The sequence below is a fragment of the Hoplias malabaricus genome, chromosome 18, assembly GCF_029633855.1.
Source record: "Hoplias malabaricus isolate fHopMal1 chromosome 18, fHopMal1.hap1, whole genome shotgun sequence".
Taxonomy (NCBI): Eukaryota; Metazoa; Chordata; class Actinopteri; order Characiformes; family Erythrinidae; genus Hoplias; species Hoplias malabaricus.
The window spans coordinates 24,052,982-24,067,104 of record NC_089817.1 but is presented as its reverse complement, the minus strand read 5'-3'; the positions used below and the strand labels follow the sequence as shown (position 1 = coordinate 24,067,104).

General features: G+C 43.0%; 1 protein-coding gene and 1 long non-coding RNA gene across 4 annotated transcripts in view; one reads left to right on the top strand and one right to left on the bottom strand.

Moving 5' to 3' along the window:
• Positions 1–13,465, top strand: part of LOC136674586 (uncharacterized) — a 33,536-nt gene extending 20,071 nt beyond the window's left edge. The window contains exon 3 of the long non-coding RNA XR_010796069.1: positions 13,373–13,465. This is a non-coding gene — a long non-coding RNA (uncharacterized lncRNA). The remainder of the gene's footprint in view (positions 1–13,372) is intronic.
• The window catches only part of ttc28 (tetratricopeptide repeat domain 28), a 260,887-nt gene continuing 249,015 nt past the window's right edge, over positions 2,252–14,123 (bottom strand). For 2 of the 3 annotated variants that reach the window (XM_066650646.1, XM_066650648.1), the window contains 11 exons: positions 13,362–13,506; positions 12,556–12,735; positions 11,388–11,896; positions 9,870–10,117; positions 9,358–9,482; positions 7,948–8,179; positions 6,598–6,674; positions 6,258–6,281; positions 5,893–6,022; positions 4,924–5,031; positions 2,252–4,510 (listed from right to left, as the gene is read on the bottom strand). In XM_066650646.1, coding sequence (XP_066506743.1) covers positions 2,931–4,510; positions 4,924–5,031; positions 5,893–6,022; positions 6,258–6,281; positions 6,598–6,674; positions 7,948–8,179; positions 9,358–9,482; positions 9,870–10,117; positions 11,388–11,896; positions 12,556–12,735; positions 13,362–13,506 — 3,358 coding nt within the window. In that variant the 3' untranslated portion in view covers positions 2,252–2,930. The remainder of the gene's footprint in view (positions 4,511–4,923; positions 5,032–5,892; positions 6,023–6,257; positions 6,282–6,597; positions 6,675–7,947; positions 8,180–9,357; positions 9,483–9,869; positions 10,118–11,387; positions 11,897–12,555; positions 12,736–13,361; positions 13,507–14,123) is intronic. The other variant, XM_066650647.1, reaches the window with a different exon arrangement.

Sequence of the window (14,123 nt, the reverse complement as noted above, 5' to 3'; positions counted from 1 at the left end):
AATTTAATTACACCTAGTCTCTATAATCCTCTTTAAGTGATGAATTATTTAAGAAACCTTACCTGATTAAATCTAGGCTTTTTGCCCATGTGAGATTATCTCAGTGACACACATTATTACTCCGAGCTGAACTCATGCAGCTATCTGTTGAAGCATAGATTTATTTCATTTCTTATTTCCATAACCATATTTATTATTTTGAACAACTCCAACAGCAACAGTGCTTAGTGTCGCTTAACGCTCCACATTTTCTCCCTCTGTACCTGGATAGTGCCTGTCTGCAGCACCGAAGGACTCCGTACATAAAAGTAGTTCCCAGAAACGGCGTATAATTCAGACAAGATCTCAATAGTTCAGTTACTCTCCACCGTGTTCCTGTTAATGACACATTACCCTCAAATGACTGAAGTGTCAAAAGTATCGATATTTTGATTTGAGAATCAATTTCAGAGAATAAAGGTCTGGTATCAGAGGTATGAATATTTCAGTATCGATCCGCACATCACTGTACTCCAGTGAAAGTAGAAGTCCTCGTTGTAGAGCTCCACTTAAGTAAAATTACAGAGGTATTTTCCTTTAAATATACTTATGTACCATTAAGTATTAAAGCTCTAATGTCCTATTACAATTTTTGTAACAAGCCTCATGCTTAATACATTGTATGTGAAAAGTTTCACTCTTTTAATAGAATGTCATTAATTCCTCTGACGAGGATAAACAGCACAAATGGCCACAGAGTAAATACAATGAATAATGTTACGTCAACTATTATATACACACAAAGTGCTGCCCCTCCAAAAGAGGTCGCTGTCTCGTGAGTATTAACCCCAATTAACCCTTCCGTGTTGAACCTGTGCAAGTGAAAACAGCATCACTCTCACAACAGCGACTGATTAGGTAACGTCACAATTAATCATTAATTAATGACAGAAACAAGAACAAACATTATTTAAATATTTAAAAAAATGTTAGTGAATTTTAACTCATTTCTTATGATTACTGAATGTTTCCATTACCTAACCATTACATTATTACTTAAGTATTGTGAATTATTGGAAGGGGATACCTGTATTTAGATACATATGTCAAAGCAAGCTCTTTGATTTATGCCATTTCCTGTTAGATTTGTATCAGATCAATATATTTTTCCTTCAAATATACAATCCAGATTTTCAGTGGCTATCTGATATTAATAATGATGATTATAATGGCTTGGTATAAATTCAGTTCCATATATTTTTCCCTTGTTAAATTACCTACACAAAGCCCATCCACCCTTAATCCCCACCAGTGCTGTATGGTGATGGTTAGGGGTTTTCTGTTCCTGAGGCCTATAAAGACACAATTATATCATTGCTTTTCTCATTAAAATCTTATCCTTATGCTACTACTTCAGCCTTTGCTATTTATAATATAGGTGCACTGTCTTCTTATGTCTCCAGCATCTATACTAACATCTGCAGATCTATTACTTTGAAACACTGGTGTAATTTCGAGGGGAAATGTGGAGGATCTAAATGTAAGCCACACACATATTTAACATCGTAATAGAGTTTGTTATACTCATGTAATAATTTCTGCTGTTAATAAATATACTACTAATAGTAAACTACTATCGTTAATATCCATCCATCGTCTGTAACCGCTTCTCTAGTTCAGGGTCGCGGTGGGTCCAGAGCCTACCTGGAAACACTGGGCGCAAGACGGGGAACACACCCTGAAGGGGGTGCCAGTCCTTCACAGGGCAACACACACTCACACATTCACTCACACCTACGGACACTTTTGAGTCGCCAATCCACCTACCAACGTGTGTTTTTGGACCGTGAGAAGAAACCCAAGCACCTGGAGGAACCCCACGCGGACACAGAGAACACACCAAACTCCTCACAGTCACCCGGAGTGGGACTCGAACCCACAACCTCCAGGTCCCTGGAGCTGTGTGACTGCGACACTACCTGCTGCGCCACTATTGTAAATATGGATGAAAATATTTTTGTTTTTATGTTCCATTATATTCTATTGTCATTTGAGGTTTCAATCTCTAACGTTCCCATGTTTGAATACGTATGCACCCCCCCAACATTTTCTTGACTTAAACATCACTGGACTTTAGGGGTTTGAACACTTTATCATTATTTGTTTCTGCTGTAGCATGTCAAAGGTTTATATGTTATTCATTAATGAGGCAAGAACACATGAAGGAAAAACCAGAAAACTAAAGAGTAAATTAAATTCTTTTATTGAGACATTTTACTGAGAAATGACTGAGATATTTCTGGATGAGAACATATGCAAAATCTCTGTTAAAAAGACACTGAATCACTGAATAGCAAGAGAACCCCATGCTTTAATACTGACACTCAGTTCACATAGAAGTTGGGTCAGATGCATTTTTTTCACCATTTCAATAAAAATATGAAAATGTTTCTTCAACGTTTTTGTGCATGGTTTGCCTCTTTAATAATATAAAAACGTATAATACTGATTGCAAAACACTTGATTTAATTTACAAAACAAATAACTGTAATAACAATAACAATCCATAATTATAACAATAACAATAATTATATTAAAAATGAAAACCAAAATCAAATTAAACAAACCAGACAAAGCCATGTGGTCTTCACTAACACAAACAGCGAGCGTCTTTTGTAGGAATACCATTTTGGTATAATTTTTTATTTTTTCCTGACACAGGTCAGTTCTCAAGGTCAGTCTGCATATATCAATGGTTCTTTACAGTGTAGGTGGAAGCATAAGGATTATATGCTCTCTGGTCAGTCTGAAATGATGGACAGAACCAGGCTCTGATATCTATGTCCAGCCTGGTCTGTCCTAGCCACTGTCTCCAAAGGATTGGAGAACACCAGAAAATTCCACCTCTGACCCCTTTTTGTAAAATCTGAAAAGGATAGGGAGATGTCTTTTCAGCATTTAGAGGAGGGAAAGAACCTTCCCGGGGACAGGAATTTATACCCATTCCCTGTGGGCAGTCTGATCGGGTGGGAGCCAGGGCTGCTCCCAGTGGACGTGGTGGGCGAGGGGATGACTCTTTTTGGGTCAATTTTCCGATGGCCGTTAGGTGGGTTCCTGCGCTCCAGAGACTGAAGCCCCATGTCCTGCAGTTCATGTCCGGGCAGGTCCTGACCTGTGCCGTGACGGGGGGACAGGTTGAGCAGGCCAAGGACGTCCCTTTGAGCGGGACTCATTTTGGCTCCGCCCCGCAGGGCCCTCATTGGTCCAGAGTGCTGCTGCTGAGCAGCACTGGCCCAGAAGGTCTTTAGATTGTGAATGGCTTGTACTTTCTCATCAATTGCGGCCAGTCTGAGGCGGTCAAGATCAGGAGCGTCAGCTGGGCTGGAGCGAGTGGAGCCGGTGGACGAGTAGGACAGCGCAGGTGAAGGGGCACTGCCTGCGGGAGACTGATGGCCTGAGCTGGGCGAGACGTTGCTGGGGGAACGGGAGATGTGGCCACTGTATGGCGAACTTGGGTACTTGAGCTTGAACTGGCTGTGGCCATCAGAGGTTGGCGAGGGCTGGCTGCCATCCTTCAGCGATGTGTCTGAGGTGGCTGGACTGTTGTAGCCGGAGCTGATCTTCTGGAGGGAGGAGGTGCGGGAGGGCGGTTTGGGGCGAGTGACGGGTGAAGACTGGGCTTTGATGCTGGCTCTGCTGTTGGGCCTTGTGAAAGCACTGGTCTCTGAGGAACGGAACGCAGAACCTCCAGTTGGAGTTGGGGCATCTCCAACCCTTGTCCCATCGCCAGCAGCTGCATGCCTGGTGCTCCTGTGTAGGGTCTCCACGGCTCGCATGTGACTCTGGGTCTCCTCCAGGATCTTCTGTGCCAGCTCCTGCGGATCCAGAGGGGCACCGGGTGGACGCTCTTCCTGTGATTTCACAGTGCTGTCTGTTTCTGTGCTGGACTGGTCCGACTCACCTGTGTCCGAGCTGCTGACTTTACCAACCTTCTGGAAGGGGGAGTTTGGGCTGGGCACAAGGTTGGCCTTTACTGGCGAGGTTGGGGTGCTGACGCTGCCCCTGGAGGACACTGATGCCCCATAGCCCCTGCCTGCTCCTCCCCGGGTCACTCCACGTTGGTGCCTGGCCCCTGCTGGCCTGGGCAGTGTGTCACAATGGCTGCCAAGAGGCTCGCTGCTGATGATGCTGTAACCTTCGTACTCTTCGTCGTCGTGTCCTCCAGCAGCAGCACCATGGGGGGAAGAGCGGCTGCGGGGGACGGCTGCATGGCGCTGGGGGGCAAAGAGACCACGGTGACCGGCGATGTCTGAACCACCTTCTGGACGTGACAGGAAGCTCATGGAGGAGGCAATGGAGCTCAGGCTATACACAGAAATGGCATCTGAAGCCAGGTTGTCAGGGCAGGGTGGGGAGAAGGGGGGATTGGGGTAACCCAGGGGCAGCTGGTGGGATACAGACTGAGCAGAAGCCAAAGACTCCAGGGAGGAAGAGCTGTCCAGACTTAGGCGCTTGGGAAGCTCTGTGGAGTCTGAAATAAGAGGCATCAATGAGGAGGTGTTAGTTATCTGCTCTGGGTGAATATTCTGTGAAATGCATGAGGTACAGCACCGTTATAAATTTGTGGACAAAGTTTTTGAAATGATCATATCATGGAAAAAAAAATTTGAGTTTGATGCAATGTGCACGCACATAGTTTCAAAATATAGCACTCATTCCCAGTTTATATAGTTCTTATACAGAGAGTAAGCCTATATTTGTATTCCTGGTCTTGTGCTTTCACTAAAACCAGTGCAGTGTAGTTCCAGACATATATCTTAATTTGAAAAAAATTAAATACAATAATATTATCGTTTTAACCGAAGAATATCAGCAATAAATATTCAAAATACCTATCCGTGAAGGGTAACTGCAAAATACAGTACGGCTTATGATGAGTCTTACCAAACAGGGCCAACAGAGACTGTAGGGCAAAGTGCATGATGCGGCGGTTTGCTTGTTTGCCGGTCTTCAGCACCACTTCCTCCTGACCAACCTCACATAAGTCAAACCCTGTGTGTGTGTGAGAAAGAGAAATAGACAAAGAGATGCTTATTTATACTTTGTTTTGTTTAGTGTTTTCATAACATCAACCCAGCATATTATAAATAATTATACATACATACATATTAACACACAAGATTATTAGCCACAGATGCTCCACCCACAAGTTGCCTGAGAGTCACATACCTTCAGTGCATTAAACTGGCCTCACATTCATGATTCTGCCTGCTTTATTCTGATTGGCTATCTATACATCCACGTATACGCTCTTCTGTGTATCATTTTGTACTGGCTCTGGTCTGGTGTGATTCATAAAGATTGACTTCTTCTAAACATCTTCCTCAATAGCTGACTTTGTGTGTGTAGGCGGTTCTTGACCACGTTAAGTGGTGAAAGCCTTTTCAGCCGTTCTCATGCTGTATCTACATCTGTGACAATAATACTCTCCTTCAAATACAGCTTTTAAATGGGAGCCTCTAAGGGGCTCATTTGAGAAGTTACTGTTACGCAGGTCACATGTCTGTACTGTGTTAAAATGATTGTGACTGATCACTACAACAAAACCCATATGTTTTCAAAATAATCTGTATCATAAAACAATACGAGGTAATAATATCAGCCCTAGATTTCTTATATAATTATTGCATTGTACTGTGTTTGACTGTCATTATATGTATTTTATATGTATAGTATTTACTTGCTGTTTCCCTCAGTCATTACTTTATTACGTCCATTTCATTTGGACAATATTTTTCAAAATTGACATACTTGGTTGCTCGGGGATACATGCAGTGCATTATACAATATATCTGCAGCCACATTACGTCATTTAGCACCTCCACAGCAGGGTAAACACGCTGCAGCACTTACCCAGAGCAGCTAGAAACTCATGGCAGCCCGGCAGCCTCCAGAGCTGCACACTGATGGACACCTGGATAGGGGCCAGTGAAAAGTCCTGCTCCTTCTCTCCAGACTGCAGTTGGACCAGCACCTGATGAAGCTGCAGAGAAAGAGAAAGGGAAAAAAGAAAGATAGAAAGAAAGAGAACGAGAAAAACAATAAAAAAAAGATATTAATTCCTACAAATAGCCTTTTCTAGGCATTTCCAACATTGACTGGAAAAGAGTAGAGGATGTTATCACGGCTGAACTGAGCCGTATTATTATCAGTGTGTTATTATTAAGATTTATGTTTAGAAAAGCATGTTAGTTGAGTGAAACTGCTGTAGCACTTACCATTCCCACTACATTTTTAACAGCCTTCAAACAGCAGGTTAAAGAAAAGAGAGGAAAACAGGATTTAGTGCCACAGAAAGCATGCATTAGTAACAGTACACGATGCGTGCAGCATGATGAAAATACTGATGCATATCCTCTGATGATTATCACATTAATGTTGCCTTTATTTGCCACAAAAACAGCTCTTCAAATACAGCATAATGCCATTATAAGACTGTGAATGTAGGGAGAAATTGAATTAGATTTGATCTAAACTGTTTTGTACCGTTCCTTATGACCATATCCCAGCTTTATTAAAACATTTACTAATGCTCTTTGGTGCGTTTTGAAGCCTCACCCTGCTGATAAGCTGCTCTCCAGTCTCTGACGCAGTGATGAGTTTACACAGGGCTTGAAGAGCAGGAGGGGGCAGTCCTATAGACACAGAAAAGCAAAGTAACACTGTGATTTCAGTTCATTCAGACACTTTCTGCCCTTCCTCATGTGCAAATTTACAAAGTTACAGCTTTAATTCACTCCAGCAATGACTGCACCACACGAGTGGCACCTTAAATGCAAACTTCTCTGTAGTGGACAAGAGTGGAAAGACAGAACTGGATTTTTTTTTCAACCCAATATCCATTCCAGGATTTAACAATTAAGCAATAATTCACGAGAAGGAGTGATTTAACATGAGATATTGGCCCTGTTATCTTGAAATAGACAATGACACTCATTGTCACTAACTGGTTTTCCAGTTTGAGGTGGATCTGGAGTCCACCTGGAATCACTAGGCAGGATTACTCCCTGGAGTGGGCACCCGTCCTTCGCAGGACAACACACACTTGCACATTGTTTCGAGCGCTTTTGATCACACTCTCAAACTGGTTTCATGTAGGATTTTTGAACCCGTCCACATTTGCACCAGTTTTCATGGGAAACATGGCTGTGTGGTTTTTGTGCGTTTAACCAAAACGGCACCATAGCCACAGATAATGTAAAGTTAATCCACAGTTCAAAGTGAGTATTGTGGAGTATGGCTCTAGAGTCGTACTGCTGAGCTTGTGAAAAAGAGCAGTAAATAGCCATGACTCAACTTGCAGAAAACACAGAGTCTGAGTTTTAATTTAGTCGCTTGGAATGTTCTTTTGATTTGAATGGCTCCACTGAGCCATAACGTCCACATGGTTCATGCTGAAGAGCCTACTTTGGTTCCAGCTGGGAGCAAACCTTTTCGGTTCCTGTGTTGGTGGAAATGTGCCAAACCATTTAAAATTAGGTGCGGGAATGGAAATCAAACTATTACTATGTTAGTGGAAATGACGACCAGACACACACACACACACACACACACACAAAAACACACACACACAAAAACACACACACACACACACACACACCAACACCCACGTCTTATAAGTGATGGTGTCATTGCTAGTTTACATGTAAACTGTGAAGTAATACTTGAAGAGCTTTGGCCAGAATGACATTATCGTGCAATTTTGGCGCTCCCGGAACTTCTATCAGCCAATCACATTGCGTGGTCTGAACTCACTGTGGTATAATGGACACTAAATCTATAATGCTACTCACATTCAGGGCAAAATTTCTGACGCTATATTCCTGTCTTAAGTGTAGATCAAGCTGAATTTGTGCCCTGGAAGCATCAGAACAACACCATTAAGGCCCTGTGTGGGTCAGTACATACCTAGTAGAGACTGCAGAGTGGTGCTGCACTGTTGGAGCCGGTCTCCAGGGTCTGCTGTGGGGAAGAAGACTGCTGCAGGGAGGCCAGTGCCAGCAGAGTCCAGTCTGAAGCCCACAGCAGTGAGCAGAGCCTGCCAGCCCGGGACACCTCCCACCTTGTTCTCTACGCTCTGCTGGGACGTGTACATGGAGTTGCGCTGACCATTCTGAATGCGCTGCAGAGACTTTTCCACCTGGTGTTTGGAGAGAGATGTGTTTGAATGTATAAGTCTGAAATGTTTCATCCATGTCTCGAGCAAACATTGAGCTGTCAAGTTCCAGTCCCAGGTGTCCCAGGTCCGAATGTAAAGACAAACCATGCTTCTGGAATATTTGTTAATTAAATTAAAACAAATACTGACAAATATATAAAGAAAAATTCAAATTAGACACCTGCAAATCATCATAGAAACATACCATGACAGATGTTGGCTTTAGGATGCTCCTTTTTTGTATTTGACACAAAGAACCTATTGTTAGTTCTTCTGTAAAACAAGCTGAAACATGGACTCGTCTGATCACAGCACGTTTCCACTGTCTTTCAGACCATTGCCCTAGCTTTGGCAGAGAGAAATTGACTGCAATTCTGCAGAACTCTGCATCATAAACTGATGTGTGCCTTACTGTTTATGAACTAGGGTTGTATCTGGTTGCATTTTTAGATGAAGCAGCACCATGTGTTAAATGATAAAAGATTTCTGAAGTACTCCATACACCATGAGGTTATATTTAATCTCAGTGCCATGAACACAGGCCTTGCCCTACACGGACTATGACTTCTCAAAATTCCTTTGAACCTTTCACAATATGCTGTATGTTAGACTGTGAAAGAAGGAATTCTAAGGCAAATCTGAATTGAGGAATGTTCTTTTTTTCATTTGCTTGAGTGACAGAAAGTGAACATCTCATCTTTACATTCAAAGACTAAGCGTTTGTTGAACACCCCTTTTACATTTTATAAACACCGTTTGTAGTATAATGTTTCAAAATGTTTAAACATCAATATTATATAAACAATTCACATATTATAACAAATGAACGTTTATAAACTACATATACTCCCTTCAGAAGGAGAAATAACTCTATCATTTGCTGAATTGTATTCTCTGGAGGAAATGAATTGTGAGTTCACTTATTTTCACCTAGAAGGTTTGAAGTATCACCAAGAGAATCAAAACCTTTCTCCTGATTAAACTAGTGAATTATTCATGATTTCAACTAGTGAAAGATAAATGTTTAAAATAAACATTGTCACTTTGAGGTGTGATATCCTTATTAGATTTTCACAAGGCCTGAACCTGGGAGTGTGATACCGGCTTTATTCGCAGTGTAGTGAGAACCTACATCTGTGACAAAAGCGTGTGATTCTCACCAGATGCAACAAAACTCTCAGGGCATCTCTGGCTTTGTCCGGATACTGCAGGATCTCAGCTAGAGCCTGGCCAATCAGGGATGAGGGGCTGTTCAGTTTCACATCACTGCCAATCAGCATAAACCCTATAGAGAATTGATTACAATAAAAGTATAAAGATTCAGTTTTAAAAATGAGATATAATGATTTATTACATTATTTTTCAGAGGGTTAGACTTAAAAAATTAACTAAGAAAGCTTTCAGCTTCTGAACAAACAAAAAACAAACAAATAAACAACAAAATAAAAGTGCGTTCCATAATGTTCCGTCACATTTGCTGAATCACAAGAGAAAACGTGGCCGATATGTGATTTATATCGTGTTTTTGGTTGCTTCCAAAATGTAAAGTGTGAGGGAAAAAATACAAATATTATTTTGTTGGCTTTGTTTCACCGTGTGAAATAAATGCAAGAAACCCCCATATCGCGACAGCTCTATCTAATTAATCCACGTGGTATAAACACACACTGACCTGCCCAGTTTGACGGGTGAGAGAACTGCTTGCTGCTCTGAACCGTCTTCATGGCGTCTGCGAGGGCAGCGCTGGCTTTCGTGCCGTTGAGCAGAGCTGTGTAAAAGGCATGGACAAATATCTTGGAAGCAGCAACAGGCACAGGCCAGAGAGACACCAGCACACACTGAGCCCCTGCGGCCAGGAAAGCCCTGGTCAGTCCAACCACCCCGTCTGCTGTCACCTTACTGTCTGACTCCTGGTACGACCTGTACAGCCACCAAAACAAACACATTAGCAAAAAAGCTCAGGAAATTTGCTAAAACAGCTGAAGGCAATTACCCTAAATAGAGTGTAAAACATGGCAGCACTTAGAGCATGGTTTGTTGAATTTAAGTTACGTATGACATTGCTGATGCACTCGGGTCACTAGGGATGTCTATCAGATCTGGAAGAGCATTAAGGGACGTTTTTAAATAATTACTTATTTTTGTATAGAGCTGTTGTACCACACTGTGCTCTGGTTACATCATGAACATAATTAGCCATCTGTGGTACTGGAGCGCACTTTCAGAAGTTAAAAGAGGATCCTGACTTAAACTAGAGTGTAATATTTATCATATCATGCAGTAGTCTGTAGCCAGTAAACAAGACAGTCTTACTCTAGGGACTAATATTGTACCATAGGACACAAGTAAATATTTTACAGCATATAGAGCTTGTTGTGTTTAACGCTGTCTAGAGTCTCCCTTTCAAAACTGTTTTAAATATTTAATGTAGAGGGGAACTATTTTAAAATGGAAAATGAAAAGAACCCAGTATCCATTTGAGAGTGTTTTCAGCCAGATAAACACAGATAAACATGAATTAATTCGTTCGTTCGTCGTCTGTAACCGCTTCATCCTGTGCAGAGTTGCAGAGGGCCTGGAGCCTACCCAGTATCATTAGGTTCAAGGCAGGGCACCCCATGCTCACACGTTCACTCCCAGGCTAAAATCCATGGATACATTTGAGTAGCCAATCAACCTAGTGATATGTGACTGTGGGAGGACCCGCAGAGAGAACACACCAAACTCCATACAGTCACACAACTGAGGCTTGAACAAGCAACCCTAGGACCCGGGATCTGCATGGCAGTGACACTACTTGTCGCCTCACTTTGCCATCATATTACATTCATTCATTCATTATCTGTAACCACTTATCCAGTTCAGGGTCGCGGTGGGCGCCAGTCCTTCACAGGGCAACAGAGACGCACACACACACACACACACACATTCACACCTACGGACACTTTTGAGTCGCCAATACACCTACCAATGTGTGTTTTTGGACTGTGGGAGGAAACCGGAGCACCCGGAGGAAACCCATGCGGACACAGGGAGAACACACCAACTCCTCACAGACAGTCACCCGGAGCGGGAATCGAACCCACAACCTCCAGGCCCCTGGAGCTGTGTGACTGCAACACTACCTGCTGCGCCACCGTGCCGCCCTCATGACATTACACTGAGAAATTCAAAACTGAGCTTAACTGACCCAAGCACCACCAGTTTAATGGGCAGTCTGAGGTCCAGTATGTCTGCGGCCGTGAGCAGGAATTCCTGCAGTGGTGGGCTGTCGCAGATGCTCTCGGCGTCGCTGGCATCGTCCGGTACTCTCAGGCTTTCTGGGATGGTGTAGCTGGATTTCCCAGCACCTTCCGCACTCCCAGATGCTCCACAGGATGCAGAGGCCCCAGGGCCAGAGCCCACATCCTGACTAGGGGTTAGCACTAGAGCAGCAAGCTTCCAGGAGATGTGTGTGGCGAAGTGAGCACACTCTGCTTGGCTCAGAGCGCTCATCACTCGCTCCTTTGTAGCGGCCGGACCAGCCAGGGGCTGGCAGCCCAGCAGCTCTGCCACCATGTTGGCCTCCTCTTCGGCTGAGGGCATCGGACCCCACAGCCAGCGGTCCATCACAGAGGCCGGGAGACGGGGGTTCCCCACCACTGCTGCCATAGAGCTTCCACCACTGCACAGAGCCGGGCCGGCACGCCTGGGATGAACCTAATGGGGAAAGAGAGTGAGCAAGAAAGAGATCGTTATTATACATATATCAAGCCATTATTTTCTCAGTTAATGCGTCATTTACATGGAAAAAATTTTAGTAAATACAACTTTACAGTTTCGACTTATTTGCTGAGTTTTACATAATGTAAACATAAACATATACAATAAATGTAATGCCCAAGAGTTTGCAGACACCTCTTCTAGAGTGATTCACATTATTCTGAAGTCTGCCTGTGCATATGTGAGTGAATGTGTGTCCCTGTGATTCCAAGCAGGCTCACTGCAACCCAAAACCACGCAGATGAAGATGAAGCAGTTACAGAAAATGAAGGACTGAATGAATGTGTGTACACTTTTTGCTGACACACACACATTCATTCATTGAACGTAACCGCTTATCGAGTTCAGGTGGGACCGCAGCCTACCCGGAATCACTGGGCGCAAGGCAGGAACACACCCTGGAGGGGGCACCACTCCTTCTCAGGGCAGCACACACACACACACACACACACACACACATGAAATATTAAACATGAGATTTGTCAATTATCCTTTTTATATATTACATGTGTCCAGTTCAGAAATGTTTTATTGTATTAGTCCTATTAGTGTTGTCCTCGATCTATGCCATGTGCATGTGAAAGCATGCTGCTGACCTTGGCTGTGGCCCCTAGACTGCCGAGAGAAGGCACGGCTATGAGACTGAAGCGCTCGTACAGATACTCGTTGGAGGAGCTGCCCTTCAGCAAAGCGAAGGGGATCAGATAGAGCTCCCCCTCTAAAACCAGCACCAGCTGCCTGTGCCTGCCCACTGGACCACTGGAGTGCATCAGGCCCTGCGGGTGGACAAGGACAGACAGAAAAAGCAAATATTTAATAGCAGACAAAACTAGCAATATAAGCAAATATTGACCTGCTTGTTTAATTGTACATTAAGCAGAGAGAGAGAGAGGGAGAGAGGGAGGGAGAGAGAGTGAGAGAGAGAGAGAGAGAGAGAGAGAGAGAGAGAGAGAGAGGGAGAGAGCGAGAAAGAGAGAGAGAGAAAGAGAGAAAATTCTGGAAACCCTTAAATAAGATTTTTTGATTTCGATTAATACTGTACAAAACTTGAATCTTAAAAAAAAACTACTTTATGGAATGGTGACAGCAACTTTTAGTACCTTAAGCAACACTCAGTACCAGGAATTGAAGTTTATTAGGCTCTGTCCTTCATTTTGTGATATATATATATATATATATATATATATATATATATATATATATACACAAATGCTCAAGCTCAAAGTCAGGGGTGTGGCCAATCACAAAGCAGCACAGATGCTCAACTCTTCAGTAATGTTGCTTTTTATGTTCAAAAAAACTGACTGCAAGTTTTTGAATGGGACAGTACTTTATCTTAAATCCCGTGCCCCCCTATGTGCTGAATGCTTTTAATGTATTTAACAGACGGCAAGTGTCTCACCCCTTCCATAGGAGCAATGAGGAGGTCGTAGAGGGCGCGGAGTGGAGGTTTACTGAGGGCACTGGAACGGCGGGACAGAGAGGAGCTTCCTTCTTTCACTGGAGAAACTGTGTTACTGAAGAGACTAGTCATACTCTGACAGCTCCTGTGTCAAATACACACACAAAGAACATGGAGTGCACAGTCATTAAGGACGGCTGCAACACAGCAGGAGTATCCACCAGGAGGGCAGCAGTGGTTCCCAATCCTTATCCCAGAATACACATCATTTGCACAATATAGTATTTCCCTGCTGTAATAATCTATTCCTACTACAGTCAAAACACCTGATACATCACAGAATCAAGGCTTGGGGATGAAGCAGTTACACTGTTCACTGCCAAATATTTTTTCTTATTCTTATTATTTACCACTAACAGCACAGTCAAAGAATAGGTTGTTTTCAATCAGAGAACAGTATCAGAGAATGTTGTAATTCATGATATATCAGATATAAACTCAAATAATAAACAAATAGCCCACCTTTATCAACTTCATTTGCATTTTCAAATTTGTGAACACCTTCTTTTCTTTTAAACTCTGAAATCTCTCAAAAACTCTAAACAAGTACAAAGGGGTTTGGACATAAGATGGAAAGATAGCAGGGTGATATACAGCACAAGGCTGCGCAGGATCACTATAAGAATCCACTGCAACAGGGGCCTCATTTATAAAATGTAATTAAGGTCTGTTCTCAGTAGTACAAGGAATTAAAAAAAGTCA